General features: G+C 40.8%; 1 protein-coding gene across 3 annotated transcripts in view; it reads left to right on the top strand.

The window, feature by feature from the left end:
• Positions 1–16544, top strand: part of DMD (dystrophin) — a 1498644-nt gene that overhangs the window by 1211808 nt on the left and 270292 nt on the right. For all 3 annotated transcript variants that reach the window (XM_077807212.1, XM_077807209.1, XM_077807208.1), the window contains 2 exons: positions 5598–5770; positions 9658–9814. In XM_077807212.1, the coding sequence (XP_077663338.1) occupies positions 5598–5770; positions 9658–9814 (330 nt within the window). The remainder of the gene's footprint in view (positions 1–5597; positions 5771–9657; positions 9815–16544) is intronic.

The raw sequence follows: 16544 nt of genomic DNA, 5'->3' as shown, positions 1-16544 counted from the left end.
TTGCATGCTGAAGGCTGTTTATGAGCAGTCCAGACTGGAGGCTACAGGAGCAAAGCATTGTAAAAGGCACCTCAGATTAGAGGGCCTGGGTGACACAGATACTCATTGGTCTGGATTTTACATTGGCATGTCATAATGGTATCAACATTGTCAGCTACCTCCAGAGCATACTGAGATACCAACTATATTGTTATATCTCCACTCTCTGAAAACATTGGGGTTGACCCTCAGCTCCTCACAAGTGCACTTGGCAACTGTTAGCACCTTTCACCCAGCTGGTGGACAACTATACAGTCTTTGCCTATCTACTTATAGTGAAGTTTCTGAAGGGCCTTGTCAGAACCTTTCCTCCAGTGCTGAAACCAACCCTGATAGGGGACCTCAATCAAGTCTTATCTGAATTTACAAATTCTCCATTTGAGCTTTTGGTCTCATATTCTTCCACTCATCTGTCTACACAAGTTGCAGTCACCTCAATCAGAAGAGTAGGGAGCTTGAGGGTCCTTATGGCCAATGCTCTGTATACAGTCTTCCATAGGGATAAAATTTCTGGGAAGTTATATCGTAAATTCAAGCTGAAGGTAATCTCAATCTGAACAAGGTCATCCACTTACCTGTCTTCTACCTGTAGCCTTGTGCTACCAGCGAGGACAGGAAGTTCCACTTGCTGGATGTCCAACAAACCTTGGCCTTCTACCTACAGAGGATGAAACCCTTCAGGAAATCCCGCAAACTATTTGTCTCCTTTGCTGAACTTAATAGAGAAGACTCTCTTAGTGGATTATGGGCACATCCTGCTTAGCTATGATTTGACTTATAACCCTACCCCACAAGCATAGGCGGTGAGTTATATGGGCCCATGGTGCCCGTGCTCCACCAGTATTCAGGAATGTGTGCCTGGCTCCACCAATGTTTGGGCTTATATTTAATCAGAGCCGTCCCATCCATAGGACGGACTGGGACAACTGCTTTGGGGGCCCCTGTACTTCAGGGGGATGCAGGGTCCAGGGAAGTTTGGAGGGTTAGCAGGGGGCCTGATGCTGGCAGCAGCGAGCGACCCAGCCCCAGCCCACCCTGCTCCACCCCTTCCCCCAAACCCCCGCCCTGCCTCTTCTTGCCACTGCTCTGCCCCCATTCCACCTCTTCCCCCAAGCTTCTGCCCCTGCCCCGCCTCTTTCTGGCTTCCGCCCCCTCGCCAGGGCAATGCCAGGAGCCAGCGGGGCAGGCTGGGGCCAGGTCGCTTGCTGCTGCCAGCACCAGGCCCCAGCTGGTTGCCCCAGTCAGTCCTATGGACAGGACAGCTATGCTTGGAACTGTTCTGGGCACCACCAAAAATTATACAAACCAGGCGCCAATGCTCACAAGGTATGGGAGTTCACTGAACTAGAGTTCAGGCTGGCTCAACAGCTTCACTTCCAAATGTCCATCTTCTGGAGATCTGTAGAATGGTAACATGGTACTCTATGCATACATTTGTGAGACATTAGGGTTGTGTCCTGATACAGGCTTCTGCAGCAGCTGCTTCCTTCAGCAGACCAGTCCTTCAGTCAGTGGTAAAGCAGAGTCTCTTGCACTCTTCTCCTCAATGAATGCTGCTTCTGAGTTACCTCAAGTAGAATACACATAGGAACCATCACTTGGAGAAGAAAGACTGGTTATGTACCTTGTACAATAACTAGAGTGTAAGATAACTGGAGAGGCAGTCAGTGCACGCTGCCCCTAATACCCTGGGTTCAGAGTACCAAGGAGGAGAAGGGCGCAGACCAACAAACACTGTTAACAAATTGTCTTCTGGTCGCAGGCACATGTAGCTCCTGTGCACCAAAAGTCTAATATATAGAGACCACACATTACAAAACTTGTTACTGTATGAGGAACCAGTCTTTTCCATGCCTCTCCTGAAAATTCATCCCTTTCCTCAAGACAAGTCCCCTTCACTTCTGTGTCTGATACAGCACTTCTTACTGAGTTCTTAACTTCATACAATTTGGAGAAGGGAAGGGATTTTCCCCTGGGTCAGATTGGCAGAGACCCTGGGGGTTTTTTACCTTCCTCTGCAGCATGCGGCACGGGTCTCTTGCAGGTTTAAACTAGTGTAAATGGTGGATTCTCTGTGATTTTGAAGTGTTAAAATCATGATTTGAGGACTTCAGTAATTCAGCCAGAGATTAGGGGTCTATTACAGGATTGGGTGGGTGAGATTCTGTGGCCTACAATGTGCAGGAGGTCAGACTACATGATCATGATGATCCCTTCTGACCTTAAAGTCTATGAGTTTCAACAGAATTTTAACATATATCGTCAGAAAAAAAAATAGAATTTAAGCTAGTCATATTATCCTTTACTAAAAGATTCTATATAATTTAAGATGGATAAAACCATCTATCTAAATTTAATAGTGTTCTGTAGAAATTATTCATAGATCCTATAGAATTAAATTGAAAATGAAAGCCTTGCTTCAGATTTGTAATCATTCTGTAACAGAAATATATTCTTTTACAAATCTATAGAATATTAAAAAATTAAATTCAGTGAAGTTTTAGTTATCTATTAAATTCTATAGGACATTTTCATAAAGGTGGACTTAATCGTGTAGTCCTTATGCAGACAAAACTGCCATTGACTTCAGTGGCAGTTTTTCCCCAAGTAAGGCACTCAGAATTGGGTCCTATGTTGGGTGTGGCGAGACAAAACTCATACCTTTTTCTGTAAAGTAATACAACCTGTTAACAATCAATACTTATTGCATTACTGTACCTAATGTATTTTTTTGTCTACTGTACGCCTCTTTTTTAAGGAGATGTAGTCCTCAGACAATTTAAAAAATACAGTGCATTGAGTAAAATTATTTCCCATTGTAATTCAAATGATTTTAATGGAGTTACAGCAGGGCTGAATTTGATCCACTGTATTTACTTTGTGCACTTCAATGTATTAGAAAAACCCAAAATGCTATGAATACTATATGTTCCCAGTATGACGTCAATGTGTCTAGATATAATGTGACACACCAGTGTAATTTTCCAAGTATCTGAGTAGTTTCCAAAGTGAAATGGATCCTCCCCTTGTATTCTTGACAAGGAACAGATTTTTGCTTGTATTGATCTTTCACTCTCCTTTTCCCATTTCAAAAGACAAATATAAGAGTTGAGTTCTTTCCTCTTATGTAATCTGCTTCTCTTGGGATGGGAAGGCTGTCAGAGGAGAAGGGTGGAAGACATATCAACCAAATGGAGACAAATTCATTTTTATTGTTTTCTTGTTTCTTTGTTCCTCATCATCTCTGTTCTGCACAGCCATAATGAATTATAACCTCTAGTTCTAGAAACATCATACATTCTTATCTCCTGTTTTATCCTACTCTCGTTGGCTGTATTGCATCTAGAAGGTTAAGGGGTGAGTTGATCACAGTATGTATTTGTTTACATGAGGAACAGAACTTAGATATTAGAGGGCTCTTCAATCTAGCGCACAAAGGTATAATAAGATCCAGTGGTTGGAATTTGATGCTAGATAAATTCAGATTAGAAATAAGGAGCAAGTTTTTAACAATGAATATAATTAATCATTAAAACAGTTTATCAAGGGTTGTGGTGGATTCTCCATCAAAGGAAATCTCTAAATCAAGATTTGATGTTTTTCTAAAAAAATATGCTGTGGTTCAAACTGGAACTAATTCAAAGTTCTGTGACTTGTGTAGTGCAAAATGTCAGATTAGATTATCACAATGGTCCCTTCTGGCCTTGTACTCTATGAAACTGGATTGTAAACTCTTTGAGGCAGAGATCGTATCCTAGCGCATATAAATACTGTAATACTTACTGACTTCCAATTCAGTAACAGCTTAATTCTTCCCTTATTTTATTTTCCTCCGAAGGGGCTTTTTGTGTTTCTGTTGGAGGCTGAATGTTGCTGCCTCTATGGCCTTGTTGACATTGGAGAAATTTACTGTGAAAAAAACTGCATTCCCCCAAGCACCTCTTAATATACTGCTTGTGCACACACACAAATGTCCCAAGCATTTTACAAGCAATCTAAGTACTGTTTGAATTATACTTGTTTCCAACAGGAGTAGCACCAGTATAATCTGAACTGTTTGCCAAGAGCTATTTTAAGGCCAATGTGGACACACATTAACTGAAACAGTTAGATATGTCTTTTAACTATTGTCCCATGATGCACCTATGGCTTTTTTTGAAATCTCCGATAGTACATGGCTTGTAGTAGCTGTGCAAGGAACAGCAGGATGTAGGTACCCCTGAGGTATTACAACTGAAGCAGTTTAGAAGAGCGCCAGTGTTGCCATTGGCAAACCTTGCAAGTTTTCTTAGCATGCCTCAGAACAGCTAGTGTGCATGCCCTGAACCATTTGCGTAGAATACAGCCAGCCCAATTAGAAACTGTTCAATATTCCATTCAAGTCCGTATTTCCCTGCTTTGATTCCATCCTTTGTGTTGAGGAAGATTGGACATAATTCCGGTTGGAGCCCATCTGAGATATTAATTACTCCTTCTTGGCCACACTGCTCAATACCACGAATCACTTCTCCTTCCACATTGCCTCCACAACACTTCCATTCCAGGAATTGAGAGACAACAGCTAGAAAACTAACCTACGTACCCAAGTGTCCCTCGTGACAAGGCAGAGTATTACTTGCTAGGCCAGCTCACCCATCTTTTCCCTTACTTTGAAAGCAATCATATATTGGTAGATATTTTTTCAAGTTAAAGGTTTGATATGGCCACTGTTTGCTCCTGAATGAATCTGTAACCTTGTGGATCTGAAACATACAAATCTCTTAGAGTGAGGCAGATAATATACAAAGAGTCTATTCAGTGTGTAGGCAGATAGGAATGTTAGTACCAGGCAGCTCTCTAAAGAATGTTATTTTGGCAGAAACTGCCCTGCTAAAAATGGGGGGGGGGAATGAATTTGAAATGTAGCTGGCCAGCAATTACAAAGTGATAAGAAAAGCTGGCTGTTCAACATGAACTTCCAGTTGCATATTCTGGGTCCTTGCTATTCTCAGGCCCTCCTACAGCCATGGCCCTGACCAATGTTTTGATGTAGTACAAAGTAGCTGTTTATTACTGTTGACTGTTGAAGTCTGCACTCTGAAATGCATTCTGTCAACAGACTGTAAGTGAACTTGGCATTTTAAAGCTCTGCTATTGCAGTAGCTTAGTTTTCTTGGGATTGCCATGCAGCAGGACCAGTGTTGCAGTCCCCGATTCAAGTTGAAAATGTTACACAGGAAGACGTACCATGTAAAGGTCAGATCCAGCTGTGATCCTGAGGGATTTTTCTTCTTTTTGGCACATTTATATACATCAGCCTTGTTTGTCACCTGTCAAAGCCTAGAGTTTTGTACGGAAAGCCTCATTGTTTAATGCATACTCTCTTCATCTTAAGATGAAATGAGTGTTTAGTGTATTACCAAATATAAAGTTACCATTCAGGGGAGCAATCACAATCTGTATTACTTATGATATGCCTCACTCTTCTTTGGGAAGTGATAGCTATTATGGTCCATCAATCTAATTAGTCTTCATGATTTTATAAGAAATACAAGTGTTCTTCTGTATTACCCCTGTAGGACCTCCAGACAGAGATTGAAGCTCATACTGACATCTTCCACAACCTGGATGAAAATGGACAGAAAATCCTGAGATCCTTAGAAGGCTCTGATGATGCAGCATTGTTGCAGAGACGCCTGGATAACATGAACTTCAGATGGAGTGAGCTTAGGAAAAAATCTCTAAACATTAGGTAGGAACCAAACATAAGAAAGAAATTTCAATTAATCTGAGAGGCAGAAAGGTACCTTTCTCTCAATACAAGGGCATAATTTTGTTTCTGATGGTGCTATTTCATTCATTATTAGTTTTATGTGATTCCTGATATTTTGAATGTTGAATTACTTTCAAACAATGATTCATTAACATGGTACAGAAATGACTGGGGGATTAGGATTTGAGGAACATGATGAGGTTTTATAACACAGTTGTGTTCTAGAAAAAGAGAGTAGTGTGCTTAAATAGTAACTCTCTCTAAAAGCAGGCTTACAGAGTTGGGTATGGCTTATTAATGTGACATAAAGAGAAGTGATTAAATAACATAATAATTGTTATGCACTGCATTTGTGAGTCTCTCTTCTTTCCAGTGCAAAACTAAGAATAAATTTACAGATGAGAGCATATGTTATTTTAGGTTTCTTCTCTTAGATAAAGAGGGGTCAAAATTAAAACCTAAAATCCAAGGATAAAAACTGTCTCTGGGTTTCATGAGAAAACAAACTTCTTCTTGAAGGAAGCATATAATAAACGGTGATGTTACAAAAGATCTAATGGAGGTGCAAACCTCTAAGGGTTTAGGATTTCTTTATTGGAGAAACTATCCAGGAATCTTCTATTTACAAATATACCTTTTACAGTAGAGATCCTGGCTCCAGTGCACTCACTTTCAGTCACTCTTTCATTTGTTCATTTGTTGTATGATGGTGGTAGTTCAGAGGGCATCAAAAGGCAGAAGCATTTTTAAAGTAATGTATGAAAAATTAGCTTTTGAAGCTCAAGCCCTGAGGGAGGTCAGTGTGTGTAATGACAAAAGCCATCTTCATAACATCAATAATTAAAAATAAATGAAATATGTGAGGCTGAAAAGATATTGGTAATTGAAGTAAAGAAGAGAAGACAGATTTCTTTTTTTTCGATGAGCAAAAGAAAAGGGATGTAACCATTTAAACCATTATGTTGAGTTCTTTTTCTTCAAATGCCTTTTTACTCATGATCTTGCTGATATAAAAAGAGGTTTGAGAAAAGCAAAACAGCATGTTGGCCAAACACGGGCAATTTAATAGATGAGATTTTCTACATCCCAGCTACTGCCATTCAATTATTGATGTGATTAATCAAGTCAAAAGTAGTAACCCTAGTTTATCACAGTTGCTTTATACTCTTAAATTAAACATGTAAAGCAATGGGCTTACTCTCTCAAACAGTTGGTCATAATGAAGGATTCGGAATAGCCAAAACATGTAAGATGAAAGAGATAATGCTTTAGCTTTTAAACCACTGAGTTCAGATATGACTGACTAACAAATTGAAATTAGTTTGGTACTCAGTCTAGTCCCTAGGGGATATTTCTTTGCATTACATGATCTGGTACTATTCCCCATGATTGACAGTATATACTATAGAGAGGTTTTGTAACAGAAGCTTGCCCTGCAATGAAATTTGTGCAGAACTAAAACAATGGGTTAGATTGATGTTGCAGTGTGGTGCTTAAATGCTGTAGGCATTAGGCAGCAATTCATGGGCTTGAATTGGGAAAAATGAGTTGCATTGGAATGTCAGGAAAAAATTCCATGAATGATTTCTTTCAATTTAATGATTTTTTCTTCTCAATTTGATGTTAAAAGGACACTTATCCTTCATGCTTTACAAATTCAAAACAAGACAGTGGGTAAAACCTTCAAAAGCAGCTAAGTAACTTTGAGACATTTTTGAAACTAGGATTGAGGCTATTAAGTCGCTGAGGTGATTTTGAAAATTTTACTCAATAACACACCAGGCAAAGAGGAATGAAGTATTTATTCCACAATATAATCACCTTTTAGAATGTAAGCCATAACACGTAGGATGACAATCTGAAAGGCCATCTTCTTGATTGTTTTAGGAAAGCATATTTTGCAATAAAAATGAGAGAAGACAGGCTACATAGAGGGGTCAAGAAAGCACACCAATCACTCAGGTGATGATGTAGTTTTCTTGCATAGGGAGGGGTCTGCATGCCCCTGTGTGCTCTCCTCCCTCATAATGACAGTAGTTTTCAAAATGGTGGTGAGGGGGGAATTGTGACCTCTTGCACCAACTCATGAGTCAAAACAGCTAGAAATTGTTGCTCTACAAGCTTGTCTATGCAACTCTATTCTCTTTACTCAACACTTTGCTGACCTGGTATACAAGATCAGAAATTATTGTAGGTGCAGTAGAGCATTTTTTTAAAAAATTGCCTGTATCCACTAGTTCTTATCAAATCCGAATCAGGAGATCCTGAAAACCACCGAAAGTCCATGTGTGGCACTCTTCCTCACAGCGCCATTCCTTGCAGTGTTTAGTGGCATATTATTAATTACCAGACAATACAAATATTGAATGATATTGGAAAATGGGATGTAAAAGGTTCCCGGATAAGCAAAGTTGGAGGTTAAATAGAGGCAAAATAAATTTCAAAGCTAATATATATATTTTGGGGGGGGGGGGATTAGATTCAACATTTTCATGCCTTAGCTGTTGTATTGTATTGTTTGGATCCGAACTAATGCGATAAACTATTAAAAGCAGTGAAAACTCATTAGGGAGTTCTTCCTGCCAAAAATGATGCAATGGCAACATTTATAATGGTGTTATATGCATTCTGATGCATAATAGAGGGGAAAAAAGTGTTATGCAATACAAATAAATACAGTATAAACAATAAATTAATCAATACAGAGATGCTCTATTCATAGTCTCCTTCCTACAGTAGATCTGTTTATAGTAAGTAATTACTTGATATTATTAGGCTCAACGTTAGGTTTGGTGTATTAAGCACCAAGTACTGATAACGAGTAAGCAGTAGAGCAGTGGTTCTCAAACTTGTTCTGCCGCTTGTGCAGGGAAAGCCCCTGTCGGACCGGGCCGGTTTGTATACCCGCTGCGTCCGCAGGTTCGGCCGATCGCAGCTCCCAGTGTCTGCAGTTCGCTGCTCCAGGCCAATGGGAGCTGCTGGAAGTGGCGCGGGCCGAGGGATGTACTGGCTGCCGCTTTCAGCAGCTCCCATTGGCCTGGAGCAGCGAAGCATGGCCAGTGGGAGCCGCAATCAGCCGAACCTGCAGACATGGCAGGTAAATGAACTGGCCCGGCCCGTCAGGGGCTTTCCCTGCACAAACGGCGGAACAAGTTTGGGAACCACTGCAATAGAGAGATGCTCCTTATGGTGCTGATTTGACCAGGGTTATGCTCTCTCTTTTGTTTTCTCCAGTGATGTATTTTATTTCTTTCACATCCTACCTTCAAATGGCACAAACATTCTGTAGCATAAATCATTGATTTGTTTATTTATAAAATAAATGTACTAAATTCAAGGTTTACCCTATAATGTTTGTGAGAACTTGGCATCAGTACTGTCTGTTAACTTGAGAAGGAGTAACTGCATGAGTCTATTGTGTGGTGGAATAGCTGCCACAGTGGAATAGGCAAGTTGTTCTGCTTCTCTGGAGATGAAAGTTCAATCTCTGGTTTGAGGTCTCAAGTGATGGATGAGTTACTTGTGCATATTTAGCAAAAAGAGCTGTCACTCCGTTCAAGAAAAAAACAGGATTGGAATAGCAGGTGTGTTTCAGGTCAGGACTGAAGTACATCACTCAAGCCAGTGCTGATATAGCCAAATTCAAAACCCATTTAAGTGGGCATTGGAATAGTCCCTTTATTCCTAATTTTAATGATCACTGAATTAATAACCACTGCCAAGAACCTTCAAGAGTGAGTGCAGGCTGTCATGACCTTAACCTATGACATCTAACCTCACCCTGGAGTGTGTCTTTTTCTATTACTGTCATTGTAAAGAAAACAATTATTTTCCCTACAGCTGATGCAATAATATATGCCTTGCAGATCCCATTTAGAAGCCAGTTCTGACCAGTGGAAGCGTCTACACCTCTCTCTTCAAGAACTCCTGGCATGGCTGCAGCTGAAGGATGATGAGTTAAAGCAGCAAGCACCTATTGGTGGGGATCTTCCCACTGTGCAGAAGCAGAATGATACTCACAGGGTAAGATCTTTTTGAATGATCTTTTAAAGGGTATACGTTGCGTATAGATTGGATGAGAGTTGAAACCCTCTTTGTTGGAGAAAGGGTGGTGCCATTTAAAATATATTTTAGAGATATTAAAGAGTGGAATTTTCAAAGGCACCTAATGCCCCTATGCACTTTGAAAATCACAGCCTAACGTGCAATTTAAAACTCTGTTATTAATAGTGCTACTACTAACGTTTTCCTGGGTACTTTGTATTTGCCCTAATGACTCCAACCATAATGCCTCCTGCTAAAACCCACTCCCCCTTCCTAATGAGGTTCTGAGTACTTAGCACCAGAATAGGACCTTCAGACTGTAAGTCCTCCAGACAGTTTTGTTTAACTTTGTGGTCACTTGTAGCAAAAGGAAAAACAAAAAAGAATACAAAAGAAAAGGAGTACTTGTGGCACCTTAGAGACTAACAAATTTATTTTATTAATCTCTAAGGTGCCACAGGTCCTCCTTTTCTTTTGCAAATACAGACTAACACGGCTGCTACTCTGAAAAAAGAATACAGGTTGGGCTTATTGTATCACCTCTGACAATTGGGTGCTTTCTGACATTCCTTTTTCTGATACAAAGTATAGATAGTGCAATGACTCTGTGGGCAAACAGACCCACTGTTATGTCATCACACAAAATGAATAAATATAATTTTTACACAGTGCTTATAGAATCAGTGTTGCTGGAGAAGGGAATGTTTTAGCACCACTTCAGTGTTGTTCCCATATGCCTTTTGGAAAGTACTGTGACAGGGTGCTGAGCAGGAAGACTGCAAGATCACCCCCTGCCATCCCCATTTCAGTGAATAAAGCGGAGCTGGCTGGAAAGAAAATGGTCCTAATTGGGGAATGAAAGCCAGCTGCCAGCCCAAATAGCCCAGGGCTATATAAGAGGCAAGGAAGTGAGGGTGGTGGGATGGAGGAGAGTGAGAGCGTGCAGGCAGGGAGAAAAGCCCTTCCCTCCTGGGCTCAGACATGAGGAACCCAGAGCTGTGTATGCTGTATGGTGAGAAGATGGTGCGAGCACAAACTTGTAAATAAAAGCACCAGTGGTTTCAGAACCCAAGGGTCTCTGAGTGACTTTATCTGAACCTAGCTGAGGCAGGAGCCAGGTGCCCTCTGTTACAAGTCTCATAGGATTTTTTGGAAACCTGGACAGCTACTAACAATGGCTAGAACAATCCTCATTTAATCAAGCAGGAAATAGGTGATTCAGAAGATTGGTAATGGGATATGGCATCTTTCACTTCTAAGTCATGTATTGAAATGCAATCTAAACCTATAGATACCAAAAGGTATTTCTTTCTAATGGTTGGTCAGCATCATATATGAAAACGGTTGCTGATCTAAATGCCAGTAGACAGGTATGCAATCTAAAACTGTCATGACAATTGGGAGTCTCAGCAGAAAGACCAAGGATCAAATGGGGAAGGGCACTGCAAATTACCCTCTGGCTCCTAAAGTGAAGTCCGTTTGAGGAAGGTAGTGGCGTGATATCACAATGTCATGGGGAAGCTTGCATGCAACGGTCCAGCCTAAACCAGTATTGGGGTAAACAGGGCTATGAATCTAACACCTGCTATTAGCTTTAAAAAAAAAAATCCCACAAGAAGTATTCATCCAAAGGATGACACCTCTTGATGTGCTTAAAAAAGGTGTGCATAAAAATACATTTGTGTCTAGCAACATTCCTATATTGTTTCATAGTAATCTTATTCTGTTAATTTCCATGCAAACAGCAAGGAGACACCTTTAGTTCGATAGATGCCAGTTCATGTGTATTTCCTAACACATCTTTAGAACTATGAATGAGACAGTTCTGTACCTCAGAGTTAATCACTAGTGACATATTAAGAGCTAAAAACAAGTATCAGAGATAACCCCATTCAATAACTACTTCATTATATTTGTGGGACATCTTAAGATGTTTTCATGATACGTTGCTCTAAACGGTTGCAAGTACACAGCTTTTATTTTGACATATGTCCCCTTTGCAGTGTATTCTGAACAAAATGTAAAATCAAGGTTCTGACCACACGTGGCATTTTTGGTATCAGTATTAGAGAGGGGTTACTCCTTGGGGAATGGACCAGTGTTCAGTTAAATGGAACCAGGAGACTGGTTATTTTCCATCTGTTTGAGGTCATAGGTTGGGGAGGCAGCCCAAAATAAAGTGCATTGCTTCAGTCTGAATGTGACAAATGCATGAATGATAGTGGTGAGATCAGTATAAGAAAGGCCACACCTTCCTGCAAGCTGAATATGATACAAGTTATTTCTGGTTACTGCTCACTCCTTGGAATCTGGGAGCAGTGAAGCAACCAAAAAAGACACTGAACTGAGAAAATAGAGGTTAGACATAACAAATAGAGGAAACTTCACTAGTTCCTCAGAATGATTCTTCTTGCAGTACCTACCAGTGTCATCTGTCTTTTCTGGATTGAGTTTAAAGTGACAAACCCTGCCCTTGCAATTGGATTCCTGGAAGTGGAACCAATGCATTTCTGCTATGCAGGGAGAAGGCACTTTGAAAAAGAGGCACACTCCTTGCAAAGCCTTATTCGGGGAGTTGTCTGAGAAAGGGATGGGCCAGAGGATTCACAACTGAATGGACCAAGCTATCTCCTTCCTACCGTCTCTCAAGTAATGGAGCTATACAAGGTGTATGAGGGACTACTTGAGCCATTTGGCTGAAGCAGTTTGCACAGAGCTTCTCCGCAATTTGCTGCACAGCTATTCTGTGGCCTGTGGTAAGTATTCCTTCCCTGATGCACAGATCCTAGCCAGACTGCTAAGGAGCCAGAAAATTTAAATAATGCAGCTGTTACCATAGCTCCTTGCTGCGACCCTATCTCTGCCTCTTTCCCCAAAAGAGAAAATGTGAGATAATGCCAAACCTGGCAAGACGGTTACGAGAAAGAAATGGTTCCTTGAGCAAGGGTTTCAGTACTTAACACCATGTCAAAGTACTTAAAAACATTCACCAGCCTGTATACTTTTCAGTCGAATAAGGTATTCTTCACTGACCTAACATGTTTTACAGTATCACAGTGTACTGACATGGTTTAAAAAGCTGTCACATTCCATCCCAGAGGTGGTGATATTTCAGTAATGGATTAAGAGATCCTTGTGTGGTTTCCATATTAGTTTAAGTTTATCCAGTTTTTTGGGGTGCTACATAAACATAAATTTTCACAAATAGTTGCAAAGTGACATTACAGAACAACCCAGCCCTTCTTCCCTCCTCTCTTAATGTCCCCACAGCTATAGGTACACACATGCACATGGACACACGTCTCTTGGTCACAATCTCTAGTCATTTCACAGTATCAAAGCAAGAACAGTTTAGTTACTTGTAGAAAGCTTCTTTTCTTTCATTTCTTTCTTTTTTTTCCCCGTGCAGTAGCACTTTTGTAGCTTAACATGATACCAGTTTAGTTATAGGCAGTTGGATTCCCTGTGGAAAAAAGAACAAAAGATAATCTTTGAAATTAGGTCACACTGTCGACTCTTCAAAGACCTCTTGTGGAGAGGGAGGGAAGCAAGATCAGTAAAAAGCTCTGCCAGCTTCAAGTTGTCTTTGACGATTCTGTATTTGCAGTTTTCTGTTTTGTTCTCTGCTGTATTTTTCCTGAATGGCATGGACCTTGTGTCACTCTACAGATTTCCTGGTCATGACAGCAGACATATTATTGCCTTAATAATCATGGTGTCATGGCTGGATAATATCCATTATGGTGAAATCATGCTAGCAATAAGTATGAGCATGCGTGTGTTGTTCCTGGTATGCTCTGGCATGGGGTTTATTCCTGGTATAGACACGTTCCTTTTTTTCCTGAGCATTTTACTAGCCAGATCATTCATTATATTATCGCCTAAGAAGCTTATGTAGTGATGTTTATTAAGAGTTAATAACAATTAATAGCAAGTTAATTAATACATTGAGGGGGCATCCCAGGGAAACCACGATAGCAGTGACTGTGTTGAAGCATAGTTGTTGCCTGAATACATTCAGTGGTAGTGTAGACATGACTATAACCTGCTTTTTTATTAATCTAGGTCACTGTGTCCCAAACTTGGGACACTGCTTGTCCAGGGAAAGCCCCTGGCGGGCCAGGCCAGTTTCTTTACCTGCCGCATCCACAGGTTCGACAGATTGTGGCTCCCGCTGGGCACGGTTTGCCGCTGCAGACCAATGGGGGCTGCGGGTAGCAGCTCAGGCCGAGGGACGTACCGGACGCTGCTTCCCGCAGCTCCCATTGGCCTGCAGCCGTGAACCTTGGCCAGTGGGAGCCGCGATCGACCGAACCTGCGGACGCGGCAGGTAAACAAACCAGCCCAGCCCGCCATGGGCTTTCCCTGAACAAGCAGTGTCCCAAGTTTGGGAAACACTGATCTAGGTAGAGCTTAAAGAGGGCAATTTTTTCTAAAAAAGGTATTTATCCTGGAAAACCATAGTCATCCTGAATCCATTTAATTCCTGCTCAAATTCCATTGAAATAGAATATTGGGAGACTTGTCTTTCTACAGGATCAGGGAGTAATGTTTCATTTTACTGATACTACGCTGTCCTTTTCATTGTATTTTCATCTCTCAGTTTAAAATATCTGTACTTGTCTAACTGAAGAGATCTAAGGACACCCCAGAAGCTCCTCACAAGGGGCTGGTGGAGGTCTGAGGTGAAATAATCAATATATGCATTATTAAAATGGTGGACAGACTGTCATTACACCTCTGGTGCTGATTACAAATAGAAAGGCTTAAATAAAGCAGCTTACTTGTTCTTTTGTCAGGTCATATATTATGCATGTTCGATTTCCTCTGCAGTCACCACAAAGTGTGGAAGAAATTCAAGAATTCAATAAAATTATCCTGAAATCATTGGTTGTAAATTAGACATTCATTTAGGTTAATTCTGTTATCAGTGATAGGCTGCTTACTGTTGGCATGCATTTGTCAGGGCTTTAGGTTGATAAATTCTTCTTCTTTTTCCCCCCAAAAGAAGGGGAAAATGTCAGCTTGTTACCATTTTTGAGCTCTACCATTTTGAGCTAATAACTACATTCACATGAATATACCACACTAAAAAGAACCTTCGCACAGAAAAGCCAACACTGTCTTCATACAGTGAGAATTTCCAATCAAATGTGGCACTGTGGAGTGAGCACATCCTTTTTAATGAAGTGCTGTGGTGCACCTGACTTTGCCTCAGCCTAAAACTTTTTTGTTCTAATTGCTGCAATGTATCATTTAGTCTACTAGATGTTTGCAGACCAAAATGAATTCAGCAGGAGGGAGAGAGGACAGGGATGGGTGTCACAACATGTGGGAAATTATTCAAACACTTGGCCTGTGTAGACTTACTTCATAGCATCAGCAGCTTAACATAACATGCAGAATAGAACACTACGAAGAAGAGGAGATAAAGACACAGGCACATTTCTTCTGGGTGTCAACACAGATCTCTGTTTAGAGCTATATATAAAATACACCATGGCAGGACTGAAGGTTTAAGCCGTTGCCAGTGCTGTAAGGCTATATATCACCAGCAGCTTCAGAAGCCATTGTGCATGAGGCAAGCATCCCCTATTACATCCTGTTACAGGATGGAGTATATATTCCTTCCCACCTGTCCTAACTCTGGTGTCCTGGAGAAGGGAAGGGAATATAGCTGTGTCCTCTTCAGGGAATCTAGTGCCACTACATCTAGTGTCCCTTGCATCAGGGACAAGGTTAAGGGAGAATGTTTTGTGCCCTCCCCATCCTTTACACATTCACTCAGCTAAACACAGTTTAGCCCACAGTGTTCTGCCAACAGCGGAAGCTGTCTGAAGAAAGGTACCTACTACCCCTTCCCAGCAGTGCAGGTGAAAACATCCACTCCTACACAGCCCTTAAGACATGGAAATTGTAGTTGTATTGCTTTCTTCATCAGAACAGCTCTGCCTCCTCCGTGCTTTCTTTGGGCGTGGGCAGGGAGAAGTCCTTTGTCCATATGTTGTCTGTTTGGATTGCTTTTAAAATATAAGCTTTTCAGGGAAAGGATCTATCTTCTGGCATGTCTACAAAGCACATTGCATCCCTTGGGTAGTGGATAATAATGTTAGGCTAAATCTAGGGGTTAATTGTGATACTATTGGTGAAGTCTGCACATGTCCTTTCTCAGTGGGAGCTTCTGAAGACAGAATATATCCCAGCACCTGCAATCTAGAGGGCTGGATTGGGGTCTACCCTTCTATAGGATGAGCAGGATCCATGTGAGAGCTAAAACATAATAGTTTTTCCTTGCTTGTCCTTCCCTCCTCTTGCACATCATGCAAGAGCCAGGCACAAATTGAAATAAATGTATAATTTAATCAGTCTGATTCTCAGTTTTCATTCAATTGTTAGGCAAATATCCATTGACTTAAGTGGGAGTAAAGGCCTCAGTTTTAGCCCAGTATTAATAATCAAAAGTAACTTATAGTATGTTAGCACAAACTAAGTGCAATTTCCCTTTTGACTCAGAACTATTCATCCATCATTTGGCTGGGGAGGATTAAATTGATTGTACCTTGGCAATAATTTAAAATGCCGAATGGGTCATAAAGTTAAAACTTACACACAGTATTAGTAGCCCAAACAAAAGACATTTAAACATGCCAAGAAACAATATGCTGATCTGGCCATTACAGTTAGCAGATACGAAGACTTATGAAACAAA

This window comes from Eretmochelys imbricata, chromosome 1 (genome assembly GCF_965152235.1).
Source record: "Eretmochelys imbricata isolate rEreImb1 chromosome 1, rEreImb1.hap1, whole genome shotgun sequence".
NCBI lineage: Eukaryota > Metazoa > Chordata > Testudines > Cheloniidae > Eretmochelys > Eretmochelys imbricata.
The sequence above is the reverse complement of the archived record's forward strand: the minus strand, read 5'-3'. Positions and strand labels throughout refer to the sequence as shown.